Genomic DNA, 16464 nt, shown 5'->3' on the forward strand with positions numbered 1-16464 from the left:
AATATTTTTAAAAGTATGCAACTCATTAACTTTTAGTACATTCACAGAGTTGGGCAGCCATCACCACAATTTTAGAATATTTGCATCATCCCAAAGTGAACTCATATTAATCAACTATTACCTCCTACTTCCCTCCCCCCAGCCCTACTTTCCATCCCTATGGATTTGCCTATTCTAGGCTATTTCATATCAATGGAATAATACAATATGTTGTTGTTTATAACTGGCTTCTTTCATTTAGCACAATCTTTTCAAGGTACACCTGTGCTGCACCATGTAACAGGAGTTCATCCCTTTTTGTTGCTGAATAATATTCCGATATGTGGATACACTATGTTTAGTTTATCTCGTAATGACTTGATGGGCATTTGGTTGTTTCCCCCAGGCCATCATGATTAATGCTGCTCTCTCAGTTTAAAGTAATAGAAAATTCAACAGAATCTGGTTTACACAAATAACTTAAAAAGTTCAGCATGTAGCCCTTGTTTTGGCACAGTCAAGGTTTGAGCATCATCATCATCAAGACTATTTTCTGTTTCTTGCCTAGGCTCGGTTCTCTATTCATTTTCAGGATCTGTGTAGTGACAAAATGGTTCTGATAACTCCATTTCACATCTTCACAGTCAAACCAATAGAAGCAAAAGCCTCTTCCGAAACCTCAAGCAAAACCGCTAGGATCAGCTCTGGTGAAATCTCTGTGGCCCACACGCAAAAAGTACTATCAGAAATAGGCTAGGCTCCACCCCTGGAAGTGAGGAAACAGGGAAGGACCCCAATGATGTGAACCAAAAATAGATAGGAGATAACCCCCATATAAAGAGAGGCCTCTTTCCAGTAAGATTCAAACAATTGAAAATATAAAAAGCCCAATTCAAGAGTTGTTTTGAGAATTAATGATAATAAATGCATATTAAGCATTTAGAATATTAGCTACTATATTAGCTCTTATTTGTATTCGATGAAGCACGTGAAATTTGATGGAATTTAACTTTAAAGGGGAAAAAAACCTATCTATATATATACTAAAGGCCCCGTGCATGAAATTCATGCATGGGTAGGTCCCTAGGCCTGGACTTCAATCAGGGCCAATGGGGCATTCCTTTCCCCAGCTGACAGCTGACAGCTGACAGCTGGGGCCTTCCTTCGTTTTGCGCTGCCCCCTGGTGATCAGTGCATGTCATAGCGAGCAATTGGTCTCCCAGTAGAACTCTTAAGGGGACAATTTGCATACTGACAATGCCCCAGCAGAAACCTAACAATAGCCGATTCCACAAGGAATCTGGCTCCCTCTTCTACTGTTGGGAGTGTCTGACCCTGCTAGCGGTTTTCAGCCTGTGGGTCACAAAGACCCACTGGTTGAGAATCACTGCTGTAGAGCCTAAGATCATCGAAAAACACAGATATTTACATTACGATTCATAACAGTAGCAAAATTACAGGTATGAAGCAGCAACAAAATAATTTTATGGTTGGGGATCACCACAACATGAGGAACTGTATTAAAGGATTGCGGCATTGGGAAGGTTGAGAACCACTGCCCTAAGAGTAATATCAATCAGCCTTACCAAAGAATATGCAGAGATAATCAGACTTCAGAAAGATGGGAAACTATTACATCTTCTCTGGTAAGTTCAGAAAATAAAATAGCCTTTGCCCACACAAAGTAACAGTATTCAAACTTTAAGAGTATAAAGTTACAAAGCTTAAGATCCTCTAAACTTTAGAGTCTAAAGGTAAACTTAATCCTCAAATGTCCCTTAACTTGATCGCAAAGACACTGCAAGTAGCGGGCGTCAGTGGAGCTAAGGGAAAGAGGAGAACAGTTCTGCTATTACTGTTATACCTGTTGGGTGCTGGTAACTATGTAAAGGATATTGAAAGCCTTAGCCTTAAAGCAACTAAAAATACGTGTGTGTGTGTGTGTGTGTGTGTGTTTATAAAGCTAAGACAAAACAGTTACATCTTTTTTGTAAACTGTCTTATTGTATGCCAAAATTTTCTACATAAAGCAACTTCTATCCCACACTTACCATATATGCACGTAATAAAATAGTCCAGACTATGTGACATGTTAAGAGTAGTCTCCATTCAGAGTTACAGAATATATTTTCACTTTATTACTATATTTTTATTGACTTCAGAGAGGAAGGTAAAGGAACAGATAGAAACATCAATGATGAGAGAGAATCATTGATCAGTAGCCTCCAGCATGCCCCTTATTGGGGATGGAGCCCACAATCTGGGCAGGTGTCCTTGACCAGAATTGAACCTAGGAGCCATCAGTCCACAGGCCAATGCTCTATCCACTGAGCCAAAATGGCAAAGGTTTCACTTTTTTCTTTTGACAGTCAAGGAAAGAATTAAAAAAATAAGGTTCTTGCCCTGACCAGTTTGGCTCAGTGGATAGAGCATTTCAGCATAGACTGAAAGGTCCCAGGTTCGATTCCGGGTAAGGGCATGTGCTTGGTTGCGGGCACATCCACAGTAAGAGGTGTGCAGGAGGCAGCTGATTGATGTTTCTCTCTCACTGGTGTTTCCAACTCTCTATTCCTCTCCCTTTCTCTCTGTAAAAAATCAATAAAATATATCTTTTAAAAAAATAATGTTCTTTAAAAGATAAAATAAGATTCTTGCCCTGACTGGATTTGCTCAGTGGCTAGAGCATCAGTCTGCTGACTGAAGGGTCCCAGGTTCGATTCCTGTCGGGGGTACATGCCTGGGTTGCAGGCTCAATCCCCAGTGAGGGGCGTGCGGGAGGTAGCCGAACAATGAGTCTCTCTCCTCATTGATATTTCTCTCTCTCTCTCTCTCCTTCTCCCTTCCTCTCTGAAATAAAAATGCACAATAAATAAATAAATAAACAAACAAACAAACAAGTAAATAAATAAAGTTCTTACAATAATCTCTTAGGGGCTCTGAATTTTATATTCTGCATCAAGCCCAGAATGGCTTATCTTTCTGCAGATTAGATGGTAGTTTCAAAGACTGAATCAGAATCCAGGACTCTTAGCCAGCACTAAGTTGGCTCGGGCACTAAACAGATAAGTGACTTTAATCAAGTAGCTTTACTTCTTCAGGCCCTCATTTCTCTCTGCTTTTTAAATATGTTTTTATTGATTTTAGAGAGAGGAAGGAAAATAGATAACTATCAATGTGAGAGAGAAACATCTACCAATTACCCCCCAAAACACCCCAACTGAGGACAAAACCCACAACCTGGGCATGTGCCCTGACCTGGAATCAAACCAGCACCTTTTGGTGCACAGGACAGCACTCGACCAACTGAGACCCAGCAGCCAGGCAGGCCTTCGTTTCTCTGTGACTGAAATTTCCCCACTGGCGGGTAAATGAAGGCCTAGAGGATTTTAAGTTGTATCCCAAGAAGCTGCCTTGGGAGAACGTAGGTCCGGTGAAGGGAAGGGCCACGCCCGCACCTGCCAATTCTCCCAGACTGGAGCCACTTTTCCACTTTACATGTAACAGAGATTATGTAAATTTTTATTTTAAAACCACTCTGCTAATACAAAGTAAGGGTGAAAAACACTTTCTAGGCGCTCGCTCAAGTCCCTGACATTTTATTGCATTTTCAGATCCATAGCCTTGTGCTGTATATGTCCTCTGTGAAAGATGTAGCCAATCTTACATTAATGCTGCAATTAATATTCAGTTGTACCCTATTTTATGATAAAACATACCATGCCTCCCAAAAACAAACAAACAAAAAAAAAAACACTTTCAATGGAATATTATAGAGATAAAAAATAATCAATAGGATAAATCTCTAGGTAAGTGGCTGCAGTAGCTAGCTGGCAGCAGGAACAGCAGTTGCAACTTTGTTCCCGAGATGCCAAAAGCAATGACAGTACCAGAGCGCCAGGATTCTCCCCTAAGTGGACTGTCCATCTTTTATATCTCAATTAAACTTCTGCTCCCTGAGATTATAATGGTACCTGAGTTGAAGTCTCTTTTTACTCTCTCTCTCATACCCTGCCTAGTAAAAATGCAGAGTTCACACAATCCGTCCGGGGTCACATGTACTAAATTTCAGTAGTCCTGGGGATGCAGGCATCTACACTCTTTGCTCAGCTAAGGTGAATAACAGTCTTGTGTTACAACATATCTAAGTTTAAAACGTTTTACAACCTCATCCTGATGTTCCCTTCTATCCTTGTCCTTTTAAGCCTCACATTCTAAGGCCCTAACTTGAGAATTATAATGCCTGAAAATATTTACATTAATAATTTATACAAGAGTTAACTGAAAAAAATGTATTCTGGAATCAATAACCCAATTATTAATTTTAAACTTATTAGCAAAGCAGTTTGACTGCAAAGATATTCAATGTGAAACTGAATTCAAATATTGGAGGCAAAACATTACATATACATTTGGCAGGATTTATCTACCCTGTTTCCCCGAAAATAAGACAGTGTCTTATATTAATTTTTGCTCCCAAAGATGCACTAGGTCTTATTTTCAGGGGATGTCTTATTTTTCCATGAAGAAGAATATGGTACACATTTATTGTTAAATGAAAATAAAGGAAATTTATTACCTGTATATGGTACGGTAGTACAGTGGTTGTCAACACAAACCAGACAAACTGTGAATCCTACAGTATCAAGAAGTTACTCATTTATTCAATGACAATCATGTCATCATCTTCTGGAACATCATCATAACAATCCAATTCCTGAATTTCCTAGTGAATTTCTTGTGACTCCATTTCTTTCAGAATCAGTGGACCAAATCTCTCATGTTTAGCCTAGGGGGGGCCTTATTTTCGGGGAGATGCCTTATATTTCACTCAGAAGGAAACCTGTAAGTACGTCTTATTTTCGGAGGATGTCTTATTTTCGGGGAAACATGGTAGTAAGGCTAAGAAAAAAATATAAAAGGTCAAATATGCCTAAATATAAGCCATAGTCTTTTCCAAAATTATCCCTCAAAAACGGAGTACTTTCCTTATATTCTAATCTTTACAAAGTGTTTATTATGATAGTTTGATCTCTCAATTATCTTACTTTTAACATAAGGCAAAAAAATTATTTAAGAGAAGAGGAAATGAATAATCAATAAAGCTAGTCCTGATGACAGATGGTCAGAAATGTGACCTATGTAATGCAAAAGAGAAGGGACATTCCTAGAGGAGCATGGCCCAGAGAAGTCCTGGTCAGACTGAGAAAAGAGGGAAGAAGGGATGAAATGTTCTTCATTGACTGAGAACTGTTTGCAGGTACTGTCTGAAGTCAATACTAATTAGACTTCAAGCCAACTAAATCAATTTCAAAGGACGCAAATTAATCCAACACATTTATGGGATTATTCATCAAGGTATGACGTCATTAAGGCTGTACACAGAGCCTTTTTTTTTTCATTGTTTTAGCCTGGCTGGCATGGCTCAGTGGTTGAGATGAACCAGGAGATCATGGTTTGATTCCCAGTCAGGGCACATGCCCAGGTTGTAGGTTCAATCCCCAGGGCATTCAGGAAGCAGCTGATCAATGATTCTCTCTCATCACTGATGTTTCTCTCTCTCTTTCTCCCACTCTCTTCCTCTCTGAATCAATAATAATATATTTTTTAAATTGCCTTTAAGTAAGTAAAGCCCTCGCTGATTTGGCTCAGTGCATAGAGTTGTCCTGCGGACTTGAAGGGTTCCAGTTTCAACTGCAATAGAGGGCACAAACCCTAGTTGTGGGCTCAATCCCCAGTAGGGGGCCTGCAAGAGGCAGCCAATCAATGAATCTCTCTCATTGAAATTTCTATCCTCTCCCTCTCCCTTACTCTCTGAATTCAATAAAAATGTTTTTTAAAAGTAAACGAATCATTAAATGGTGATAATAAATATAATTCCATATAACAAGTGGGGGTAATATCCCATTGTTTTTGCAAACTATTAGTTATAGCTTGGACAAAATATCAAATATAGATTCAAAAATAAAGTATCTCAACTGAAACCAGTTTGGCTCAGTGGATAGAGCATCGGCCTTCGGACTGAAAGATCCCAGGTTCGATTCCGGTCAAGGGCATGTACCTTGGTTGCTAGCACATTCCCAGTGGGGGGTGTGCAGGAAGCAACTGATCAATGTTTCTCTCTCATCTTTGTTTCTAACTGTCTATTTCTTTCCCTTCATCTCTGTAAAAAAAAAAAAAAAAAAAAAAAAAAATCAATAAAAATATTAAAAAAAAATAATAATAAAGTATCTCAGTTTAGACTAAAATAAATATCATGTATACTCTGTACTATCTTCACAGCTTTTCCATAAATTGAAAATTGTTCTTAAAAATTAAATTCTGGTCCTGACTAGTTTGGCTCAGTGGATAAAGTATCGGCCTGCAAACTAAAAGGTCCCGGGTTCGATTCCGGGCAAGGGTATATGCCTTCGTTGTGGGCACATCCCCAGAGGGAGGTGTGCAGGAGAGGCAGCTGATCAATGTTTCTCACTGATGTTCCTAACTCTGTCCCTCTCCCTTCCTCTCTGTAAAAAAAAAAAAAAAAAAAAAATCAGTAAAAAAATTTTTTTTAATTTAAATTCTGCCGAAACTGGTTTGGCTCAGTGGATAGAGCGTCAGCCTGCGGACTGAAAGGCCCCAGGTTCGATTCCGGTCAAGGGCATGTACCTTGGTTGCCAGCACATCCCCAATGGGGGTGTACAGGAGGCAGCTGATCGATGATTCTTTCTCATCGATGTTTCTAACTCTCTATTCCTCTCTCTTCCTCTCTGTACAAAATCAATAAAATATATATATTTAAACTCTGAGAAAGATAATTATCACATGATCTCACTCATTTATGGGATATAATGAACAACATAAACTGATGAACAAAAATAGATCCAGAGACAGAGAAACATTGATCAGACTGTCAAATCTCAGAGGGAAGGTAGGGAAGGTGGAGGTAAGGGGGAGAGATCAACCAAAGGACTTGTATGCATGCATATAAGCCTAACCAATGGACACAGACAACAGGGGGGTGAGGGCATGAGGGCGGTATAGGGGATGTACTGGGAGAATAAGGATACATATGTAACACCGTAATCAATAAAGAAATTTTTAAAAACAAACAAAAAAAATTAAATTCTTAAAGAGATCAGATTTGTGGTTACCAGAGATGAGGAAGGGGAAATTGGAGGAGGTGGGCAAAAGGAACAAGCTAGAGATGTAATGTACATGATGTATACTGCTATATGATTCATAGGAAAATTGTTAAGAGAGAAGTAGATAGATCCTAAGAGTTCTCATCACAAGGAGAAATTTTTCTTTTCTTTTTTCTTTTACTGTATCTATATAGCATGACAAATTTTAATTAAATCTACTGTGGGAATCGTTTCACAGTATATGTAAATCAAACCATCATGCTCTTTATCTTAAACTTATAGTGATGTCATTTTTTTCTCAGTAAAACTGGGGGAAAATAGCTTTTAAAAAAACATATATCATGTGCTCCGGAAAACTATTAACTGACTCAAAAAGCATTATTAACATGTTTTAAAACTTTATTTTTATAAACAGACAAAGCAGAGAAGATAGTAGTGAATCCCCAATTACTCAGATACTGCAATTTCAAGATTTTGATAACTTGTTTCCATTTCATTGGGGTATGAGACAAATAAAATTACACAAATTTAAAGTGTATAACATGCCCTAACCAGTTTGGCTCAGTGGATAGAGCGTCAGCCTGTGGACTGAAGTGTCCCAGGTTAGATTCCAGCCAAGAGCATGTACCTTGGTTGTGGGCACATAACCAGTAGGGGGTGTGCAGGAGGCAGCTGATCAATGTTTCTCTCTCATTGATGTTTCTAACTCTCTAGCCCTCTCCCTTCCTCTCTGTAAAAAAAATCAATAAAATAGCCGAGACCAGTTTGACTCAATGGATAGAGTGTCAGCTTGGGGATTGAGGGGACCCGGGTTCGATTCCAGTCAAGGGCATGTACCTTGGTTGTGGGCATATCCCCAGTAGGGGGTGTGCAAGAGGCAACTGATCGATGACTCTCTCTCATCAATGTTTCTGGCTCTCTATCTCTCTTCCTTGCTCTCTGTACAAAATCAATAAAATATATATATTTTTTTAAAAAATCAATAAAATATATTTTAAAAATAAAATAAATAAAGTGTATAACATGCCCTGACCAGTGTAACTCGGTTGGACATCGTCCTGGGTACCAAAGGTTGTTGGTTCGATTCCAGCTCCAGGCAGATGCTTCAGCTACGAACACTGGCAGCCACAAAACACCTCCAAAGGTCCGACCAGAGATCATTAGCTTTTCCCAAACCTGCTCTGCATTCCCTGTCTTCAGGAATGATTGCAACACACTCCACAAGTGTAGCTAATTGAGAAATCTGGGATCTATCATACACCCTTTTCCACTCTACTCCCATGTGAAATTAGAAACTAAATCCTGTGATTTCTACTCCCTTAATAACCATCAATCTCATGAAGCCTCCTAATGATCTGGCTTTTCTAAAAACCTCCATCTGCCTCTTAACAGGCCCCAGGCCCTGAAGACGTCCTCACTGTGCCATTCGCTGCTCTCCACACCCAGCACCCCAACCTCACCGGCCTACTTGACTTTCCAGGGAAAATAGCACGCCATTTTACACCTCCACTGCAGTGCTGCTTCTGCCGGAAGGCCCTCACCCGGCCTGCTCTATTTGACAAATCCTTACTGGCTCTCCAAGATCTAGTTTAACAGAACTCTGTGGATCTACTAAAAACTATTGAATTGTACGTAGATGAATTGTATGGTCTGTAAATTATATGTCAATAAAACTATCATAACTATAAGAAAAGACTTACAACCCAGTATGTTTTTAAAATGGACACTTCACAAATAGGAAATTCAAATGACCAATAAACTGATGAAAATGAGCCCTGTTTATAGCTCAGTAGTTAGAGCATCGGCCTATACACAAGTGAGACAGATGTGGAGCAACTGAAACTGTCATACATGCTACTTAAAAAAGGAGCCCTGACCAGGTAACTCAACTGGTTAGAGCATTGTCCTGATACAACAAGGTTTCAAGTTGGATCCCTGGTCAGGGCATATACAAGAATCAACCAATGAATGCATAAATAAGTGCAACAACAAACCAATAGTTTCTCTCTCTCTCTCTCTCTCTCTCTCTCTCTCTCTCTCTAATCAATAAATAAAATTAAATTTAAAAAGAGAGAGATCCAGAAAGAGAGTGTATTGATAATTATCAGGGGGAAAGGGGTGTTGGGGGTGCAGGAAGAGACTGGATTAAAATCGTACAACTATGGATGAGGACAATGGGGGGGAGGTAAGGGTAGAGGGTGGGGTGGGAACCGGGTGGAAGAGAGCTATGGGGGGGAGGGGGATCAGAAACAATTGTAATAATCTGAGCATAAAGATTTATTAAATTAAAAAAAATAATAATAATAAAAAGAGGGAGATTCAAGACAGCACAGGAGTAGATGGAGCTTACACACACCTCCTCCCAGTATCAATCTGGAATTACAACTAAATTATAGAACATCAACCTGAATAACCAAATGAAGATTAGCTAAATAGAGGTTTTATAACCAAGGATTTACAGATGAAGCCACATCAAGACTGGAGTTAGTGCTACTCAGCTCAGAGCACAAGTGCTCAGATAGACATTCTTGGTGTTTGAGTCTCATGGCATCTGGGGTAAAACCTGTGGGACTCAGCCTAATGATGAAAAATCAGATGTGTCTTATGACACCACCTTCTACATTTTCAACAATAAAAACTGCTGACACCTTAAGGACAAACCTAAGGTCATTATCATCTAGGCCTAGAGAAGTGCAATAACAGTGGAAAGCAGCAGGTGATTTGCAGTGGCCTCAAGACAGCTCTGCAATCTCCAGAGGACCTAGAGGAACGGTGTCCATAAGAAAGACTTTGTTGCTTTCTGCTTCTCAACCCCATAAATGTTTCTTAGAGAAGTCCAAGTGGTTCTCTCTTCATCAAACAACTCATACATTATGTTCAAAAATATTCTTTGTCTGGCCTGGCCGGTGTGGCTCAGTTGGATAGGCGTTGTCTTGTGCATCAGAAGGTTGCAAGTTGATTGCAGCTCAGGGCATATGCCCAGATTATAGGCTCAATCCCCAATGGCGGGGTGTACAGGTGGCAGATAATCCATATTCAATATTTCACCCACACATCGATGTCTTTCTTTCTTTTTTTCCCTCACTCTCTCTTTACCTTTCTCTCTAAAAATCAATAAAAATATCCTCAGGCAGTTTGACAAGAGCAGGGGATGGAGGGTGGGCCAGGTACAGAAGGTCACAAGGATAGAAAGCCTCAGGTGCCTAGCAATGGTCAATCAACTGTAGGGTAGGACCTTGCCCCAGGGTGACTTTTCCTCCCCTATCACTGCATACCCCCTGCATATCACTGGTCATGAGGTTTGGCCCCCCTGATCTTTCCTCCCTAGAGATAACATCTAGGCCTCAGTTGTATTTCAGCTCCAGATCCAGCTTCAGCAGATAAGCAACAAAACCAGCCTCAAAACCAGCCTCAACTGCTTAGAATAATGATCCCCAGTCCTGGTGCTGGCCAATCAGTGGAGACCATAACCCTGAATACACACAGCTGGGAAACGACTGAATATTCTTTTAAGATCTTTCCTGGGATCTTCCCCAAAATCTCCACCCTTAAAACCCTTAGGATTGAGGACCCAGTGCAGAGAGCGTACCTCTGCCTTTCTCTCTCTCTTCCCCTCCCTTTCCCCACTTCCCACAGCCCAGGAACTTTACCATTAGCTTCCTCACTCCCAAGCTCCAAGGGCCTTCCTTCCCAAGGGCCCTTCCTTAACCTCTAGAACTAGTTTGCTAAGCCCTTTACATCTAGGAATTATGTTCTCAACTCTGTAATTTTACCAGTAAACGTTCTTTTAATATATATCTCCTACCTAATAAGAGGGTTATGCAAATTAACCATCACTCAGCTATACAAGCCACGCCCACCAGCCCATCAGAGCAAGTATGCAAATTAGCCCCAACAAAGATGGCTGAAGCCACACAGAGCAGGAGAGAGGCTAAGGTTGCCCCCGGCGATAGAGGAAGCCAAGCTTCTGCAGCCCTGGCCAGCCCTGGCCTGCACTTAAGGCTACAAAGTTTCAATTATGGAAGGTAAACAAAGCCCAACAGAAATGGCTGCTGCTGGAGCGAGCAGTAGGCTTGGCTCTGCTCCAGGCTAAAAAGTTTCAATTGTAGAAGTTAAATAAATTCCAGACACCAGGGCCTCCACTTGGGTCCCCAGGGGGCATGACTGGCCTGCAAACTACTACAGGCCCCTCGCCCAGGCCGCCCCAAAGGAACCCCCACCCTGATCCTGGACACCCTTCAGAGTAAATCAGCCAGCCCCCCCATGCACCAGGCCTCTATCTTATCTAATAAAAGAGTAATATGCAGATTGACCATCACTCCAACACACAAGATGGCTGCCCCATGTGGTTAAAGATCCTGCCCCCATGTGGACACAAGATGGCCACCACAAGATGGCCAGCAGGGGAGGGCAGTTGGGAGGGACCAGGCCTGCAAGGGAGAGCAGTTGAAGGTGATCAACCCTGCAGGGGAGGGCAATTAGGAGTGATCAGACCTGCAGGGGAGGGCAGTTGGGGGCAAACAGGCTGGCAGGGGAGCAGTTAGACATCAATCAGGCTGGCAGGGGAGTAGTAGGGGGTGATCAGGCTGGCAGACAGAAGCAGTTAGGGGCAATCAGGAAGGCAGGCAGACGAGCAGTTGGTAGCCAGCATCCTGGATTGTGAGAGGATGTCCCAGATTGGAGAGGGTTCAGGCTGGGCTGAGGAACACCCGCCCCACCCCCACCCCATGCACGAATTTCGTGCACCAGGCCTCTTAAAAAGAAAAAAGCAACCCTTACAACCGGACTACCAGATGACCAGATGGTAGCTATGACATGCACTGACCACCAGGGACAGATACTCAAACACAGGAGCTGCCCCTCGTGGTCAGTGCATTTCCACAGCCAACCTCCTGTGACCAGCCAACCTCCCACAATCTCTCCCCCTGGACAAGGGCCTGATCAGCTCCAATCACCAGCCAGGCCGAGGGACCCTACCTGTGCATTAATTCGTGCCCTGGGCCTCTGGTATATCTGTATCTGTCCAAATATTTTTCCCTTTCCATGCAATTCAAATTAGACACCTCAAGGAGTCTCCAGCCCTTGTATATAATATATACTTCCTGAAGGAAATGTGACAGTTCAACATGGTTTTTAAAACCAATTTGTATTTCAATAGAAGAGAAAAAAATAAAGCTATTTTATTAAAATAAGACTAATGCTAAAATCAAACAAGGTCTCTTCCTAAAGCCTTTCCTTTCCAATCAAAGTCTTACAGTACTCATCACATGTCCTGCAAGTTGGTTGACCAGGAAATCTCTCCTACTTGCCAGTTAGTGGTTTTGCTTATCTTAATCTTCCTAGTATCCAACACATTGCCTAGCACTAGGTACTACGTGCAATAGCTTATCTGCTTTATATGTGTTTGTTGTGCTGAACTCCATTGCTGATAGCACAAATGTTTGTTGAATAAACAAATGCGTTAACAAAACAACAAGTCAAAAATAAATGATTACCTTCCGAGGGAGATATTTCCAAGTCACTGGCTAGTGATCTTGAGTTGATACTATAGGAACAGTTGATGCTTACCTAATATACCTATCAGCTGGTACCACAGCATTCCTAAATTGTTGCATCTGTGATTCACTGTCCCAGTGGCACCTGAAGCCCTTTCCACCACCTTTCCCCTCCAGGGCCACCCTGATCCAAGTCACCATGGTCTCCCAAGACTAATTGGCCAGCTCCTCTTTCCTACTTCTCCCCGGCCTGCCCCTACACAATCCATTCTCCCAGTGGCCAACAAGGCCAGACCCACCCTGGCTCAGTTGATTCGAGTGTGTCCTATACAAACAGAGCATATTACGTGGGTTGTGGGTTCGATCCTCAGCCAGGAAGCAACAGGAGATAACCAATCAATGTTTCTCTCTCACATGTCTCTCACCTCCCCCGTCTCTCTTCTTCTCATCCTAACCCCCTCCCCCCAATCCTTTTCCTTCTCCCTCCAAAATCAATAAAAACATATTCTCGATACCTGGCCACTGAAAGATGGTCAGTTTAATTCCCAGTCAGGGCAAATGCCCATGTTGCAGGCTGGAACCTGGGCAGGGGGGAGTACTGGAGGCAGCCAATCAATGTTTCTCTCCCTCGCCCTTCCTCTCTCTCTAAAAATCAATTAAAAAATTTTTTTAAAAATTTTAAAGGCCAGGCCCCCCTCACCATCTTCTTCAACAGCTCCCAGCCACCTGACCTTCAGGTCCCTCCAACAGTCCTCGCCCAGTCCTCCCTCAGGCCTCTGCCACACTCCCATCTCCTCCTCCTAAGTCTAGCTTTGGTTCAAATGTCACTTCCTCAAACAGCTGTGTGTGGACTCTAGTCCCAGGCTGCCTTGACTCAACTTAGCAGCTGGGCATGTTACTTACTCATGCTGTGTCCCCATTTCCTTGTCTGCAAAAACGGTGATAACAATGTCTACCTCACCAGGTTATCACAAGGAATAAATACATGTAAAGTCATCAGCAGGGTGACTGTAGTGTTCAAATGTCATCACTGTGACTTAAGGCACCCCATCTTCATTTTCTCCCGATGCCTTAGCACTATCTGAAACTGGCATTTTTATTTGGCATCTCCTCTGGGGGTCTCCCCAAACCTCCACAGAAGTGGAGCTTTGTTCGTCTTACTCAAAGCTCTACCACCACCTACTAGGAAAGGAAGGTAAATACTGTTGAACACATGCATAATTATATGAAGCATTCCTTTAAAATAATGTCTTGAACCAAAGAATTAAGTTAAAAATTACATGGCTTTTATGTAACTGGGCTGATCTACTCTTGCTAATTAACTGCAGATCAACCAGTTCTTTTAGGCATTGGCTGAGGTTTGTTTGTTTTTAAACATTTTGGAGTTATTTTGTCATATATATTAATATATTCTGTTGCTTTTTTGCAGAGAGGAAGGGAGAGGGATAGAGAGTTAGAAACATTAATCAGCTACCTCCTCCCTCCCTTCAGGGGTTGTGCCCACAACCAAGGTACATGTCCTTGACAGGGATCCAACCTGGGACCATTCAGTCCGCAGGCTGCCCAAACCAGTTAGGGCAGGCTAGGGGGTTTTGCCCTCAAATCTTAACACATAAATACAATAGACAGTGGAAGAAACTGATTAATCTGTGGCAGTGAAAGTTGAATATTGTGGATGTATGCTAATTCTTTATAAACACACTACATAAATCCAAACTGAAGTACACCAACAAAGGCTCCTGGCCATTAGGAGTCATATCTTAGTATGAAAATATGAAACATACATTTTCTTACTTAACTGCTTTTTCACATGTATGCATATATATAAAACACATATAATACTTACATTTGCATATATACATATACATAAATACATGTATCTACTGAAACATACACATTCATTCAGAGCCACCCTCCAACTGCAGGGTATGCTTTTTTCCTTTTCACGTTTCTGAACATAGTGGACTTTGGGGAAATAAAAGCTGTGATTAAAACCCAATACTCAGGATCCTAACCATTACTGTTCTCCTTATTGTTTAAACTTTCACATTGTTCACCAAAGGAAATACCAAATTTGAGGTTCTGATTGACTTGAAAGCTAACATTAATTTTAAAAAAAAATCTAAAACTACCAAATATTCCATTCCCTCCCGCCTCCCCCAGATTTTTTTTAAAAAGCATTAGGTCGATATCACATCTTGTGAAATCCTGAACTTAATTACAAATTGTATTCCATTCTGAATGGGTAAAAATCTTTTGTCATGATATACAGTTTTCATAGATGCTACCAGTTGAGTATGCAATTTCCTAGACAGAGACCAAGGCGAACAGGACAGAAGCAAGCCTAGAAATTACAAATGTTGGGGGGCAGGGGGGAGGGGGGGGGGGAGAAAGCCCCCCGGAAGGAAACAACCGACAGATCCTTTGTGATTTTACAATATTTAAAGGTAGGTGATCGTGGACTACCACTCCCCGTAGTACCAAGGGAACAAGCAAAGTCCCAAAGCTAGAGAGGAGATGTGTACAGCGCTGGCAGATTTTTTTTTAATAAAGGGGAAAAATAAAAAAAGAAAGGTGGTGGCGCTCTGCGGTCTCGGAGCGGCTCTCCAGGAAAGGCTTCTCGCTCCCGCTCCCAGGCTGCAGGGGCCGGCCGCCGGCCCCGTGTCACTATCACTCCCCACGCGCGGGCTCCGGCTGCGGGCACCGGGCTCCGGGCTGCGGGCACCGGGAGCCGCCGGCGCACACGCCCACCTGGGCTCCCGCGCGGCGCGCACGCTCGGCCCCGGCGCAAAGTTTCCAACTCGAACCCGAGAGCCGGGACGCACGGGTCTGGGCGCTGAGCCGGCGCCGGGCACACGCCCGCGGCCAGCCTCCGAGCCCACCGGCCCCGGTTCTCCGCGGAGGGGGCGCGGGGCGGCGGCACGCACTCGCACTCCGCACTCCCGGCCCCCGCGGCCAGGTGCGAGCGGCGGGGCAGCCTCCCCGCGCCCGGCGTGCGGAGCCCGGCGCCGGCGCCCCTCCCGGGACGGGCCCGCGACCCCAGGGCCAGCCCCGCGCGCAGGGGCGGCGCGCGCGCCCCGCGCCTCCTCCGCACCGGGGGCCCCGGATCGCGGGGGGCCGGGGCCCGGGACAACTCGCCGGCCGGCCGGCCGGCCGGCCGGTCGATCGGTCGGCCGCGGGCTGGCGCGAGCCCCTCCCCCGAGAGCCGCCCCTCCCCCCGGCCGGCGCGCAGGCGGCGAGCGCCGGGTCCCCGGGGACCAGCCCGCCCGCCCGCCGGCCCGGGAATTCGGGCAACTTCCCCGGCGGGGTCCCGAGCGGCCCGGCCCGGGCTCCGGGCGGGGACCCAGGGCCGACTCACTTTTTCGGATGTTTCTCTCTCTTCGGCCTCCGCTTTCGGGCCTGAATGGCCAGCACTGGGGAGAGAGGAGGAGACACACACATTAACGGTCGGGCCGGCCTGCGGGGCCGCGTGGCCGCGAGGGGGCCCGCCGCGGGCCGCCACCCACCTTTCCGGGAGCTCATCCCGGCGCGGGGAAGCGGCCGGGGGGCGGGGGTCTTCGCGGCGGCGGGGCGGCGGCGACGCGGGAGCAAAGCCGGCTGCAGCCTCCGCTCGCTCCGCCGGCGGGAGGAGGCGGGCACCGCGCCTGCGCCGCCGCCGCCGCCGCCGCCGCCCCGCGGGGTCCCAGCAAGACCCGCCCCCGCCGGCCCCGCCCCCGGCCCGGTCCGACCCCCGCGGCTCCCCACCTGCCCGCCCCGCCTGTGCAGGAGCTACGGCCCTCCTCCCTCCCGCCTCTCCCTCTTCCCCCCTCCCGGCCCGACCCCCGCCGCCCTGGCCTCGGCCTCCCGGCCCCAGCCCGGGCCCGGCCTCC

At 44.7% G+C, this 16464-nt stretch overlaps 1 protein-coding gene across 5 annotated transcripts in view; it reads right to left on the minus strand.

Annotated features, from left to right (window-relative positions):
* The window catches only part of SRPK2 (SRSF protein kinase 2), a 172997-nt gene extending 156756 nt beyond the window's left edge, over positions 1–16241 (minus strand). For 3 of the 5 annotated variants that reach the window (XR_004986575.2, XR_004986574.2, XM_036429678.2), the window contains exons 1-2: positions 16102–16225; positions 15954–16008 (exon numbers count right to left, since the gene is read on the minus strand). Coding sequence is in view for 2 of the 5 variants with exons in the window: in XM_036429678.2 (XP_036285571.1) it covers positions 15954–16008; positions 16102–16117 (71 nt within the window). In the remaining 3 variants the exon portion in view is untranslated. Of the gene's footprint in view, positions 1–15953; positions 16009–16101 lie in introns of all 5 variants that reach the window. The other 2 variants (XM_036429673.2, XM_036429676.2) reach the window with 2 other exon arrangements.
* Positions 16242–16464: the final 223 nt, after the last annotated feature.

This window comes from Pipistrellus kuhlii, unplaced genomic scaffold, assembly GCF_014108245.1.
Source record: "Pipistrellus kuhlii isolate mPipKuh1 unplaced genomic scaffold, mPipKuh1.p scaffold_m20_p_10, whole genome shotgun sequence".
NCBI classification, from domain to species: domain Eukaryota; kingdom Metazoa; phylum Chordata; class Mammalia; order Chiroptera; family Vespertilionidae; genus Pipistrellus; species Pipistrellus kuhlii.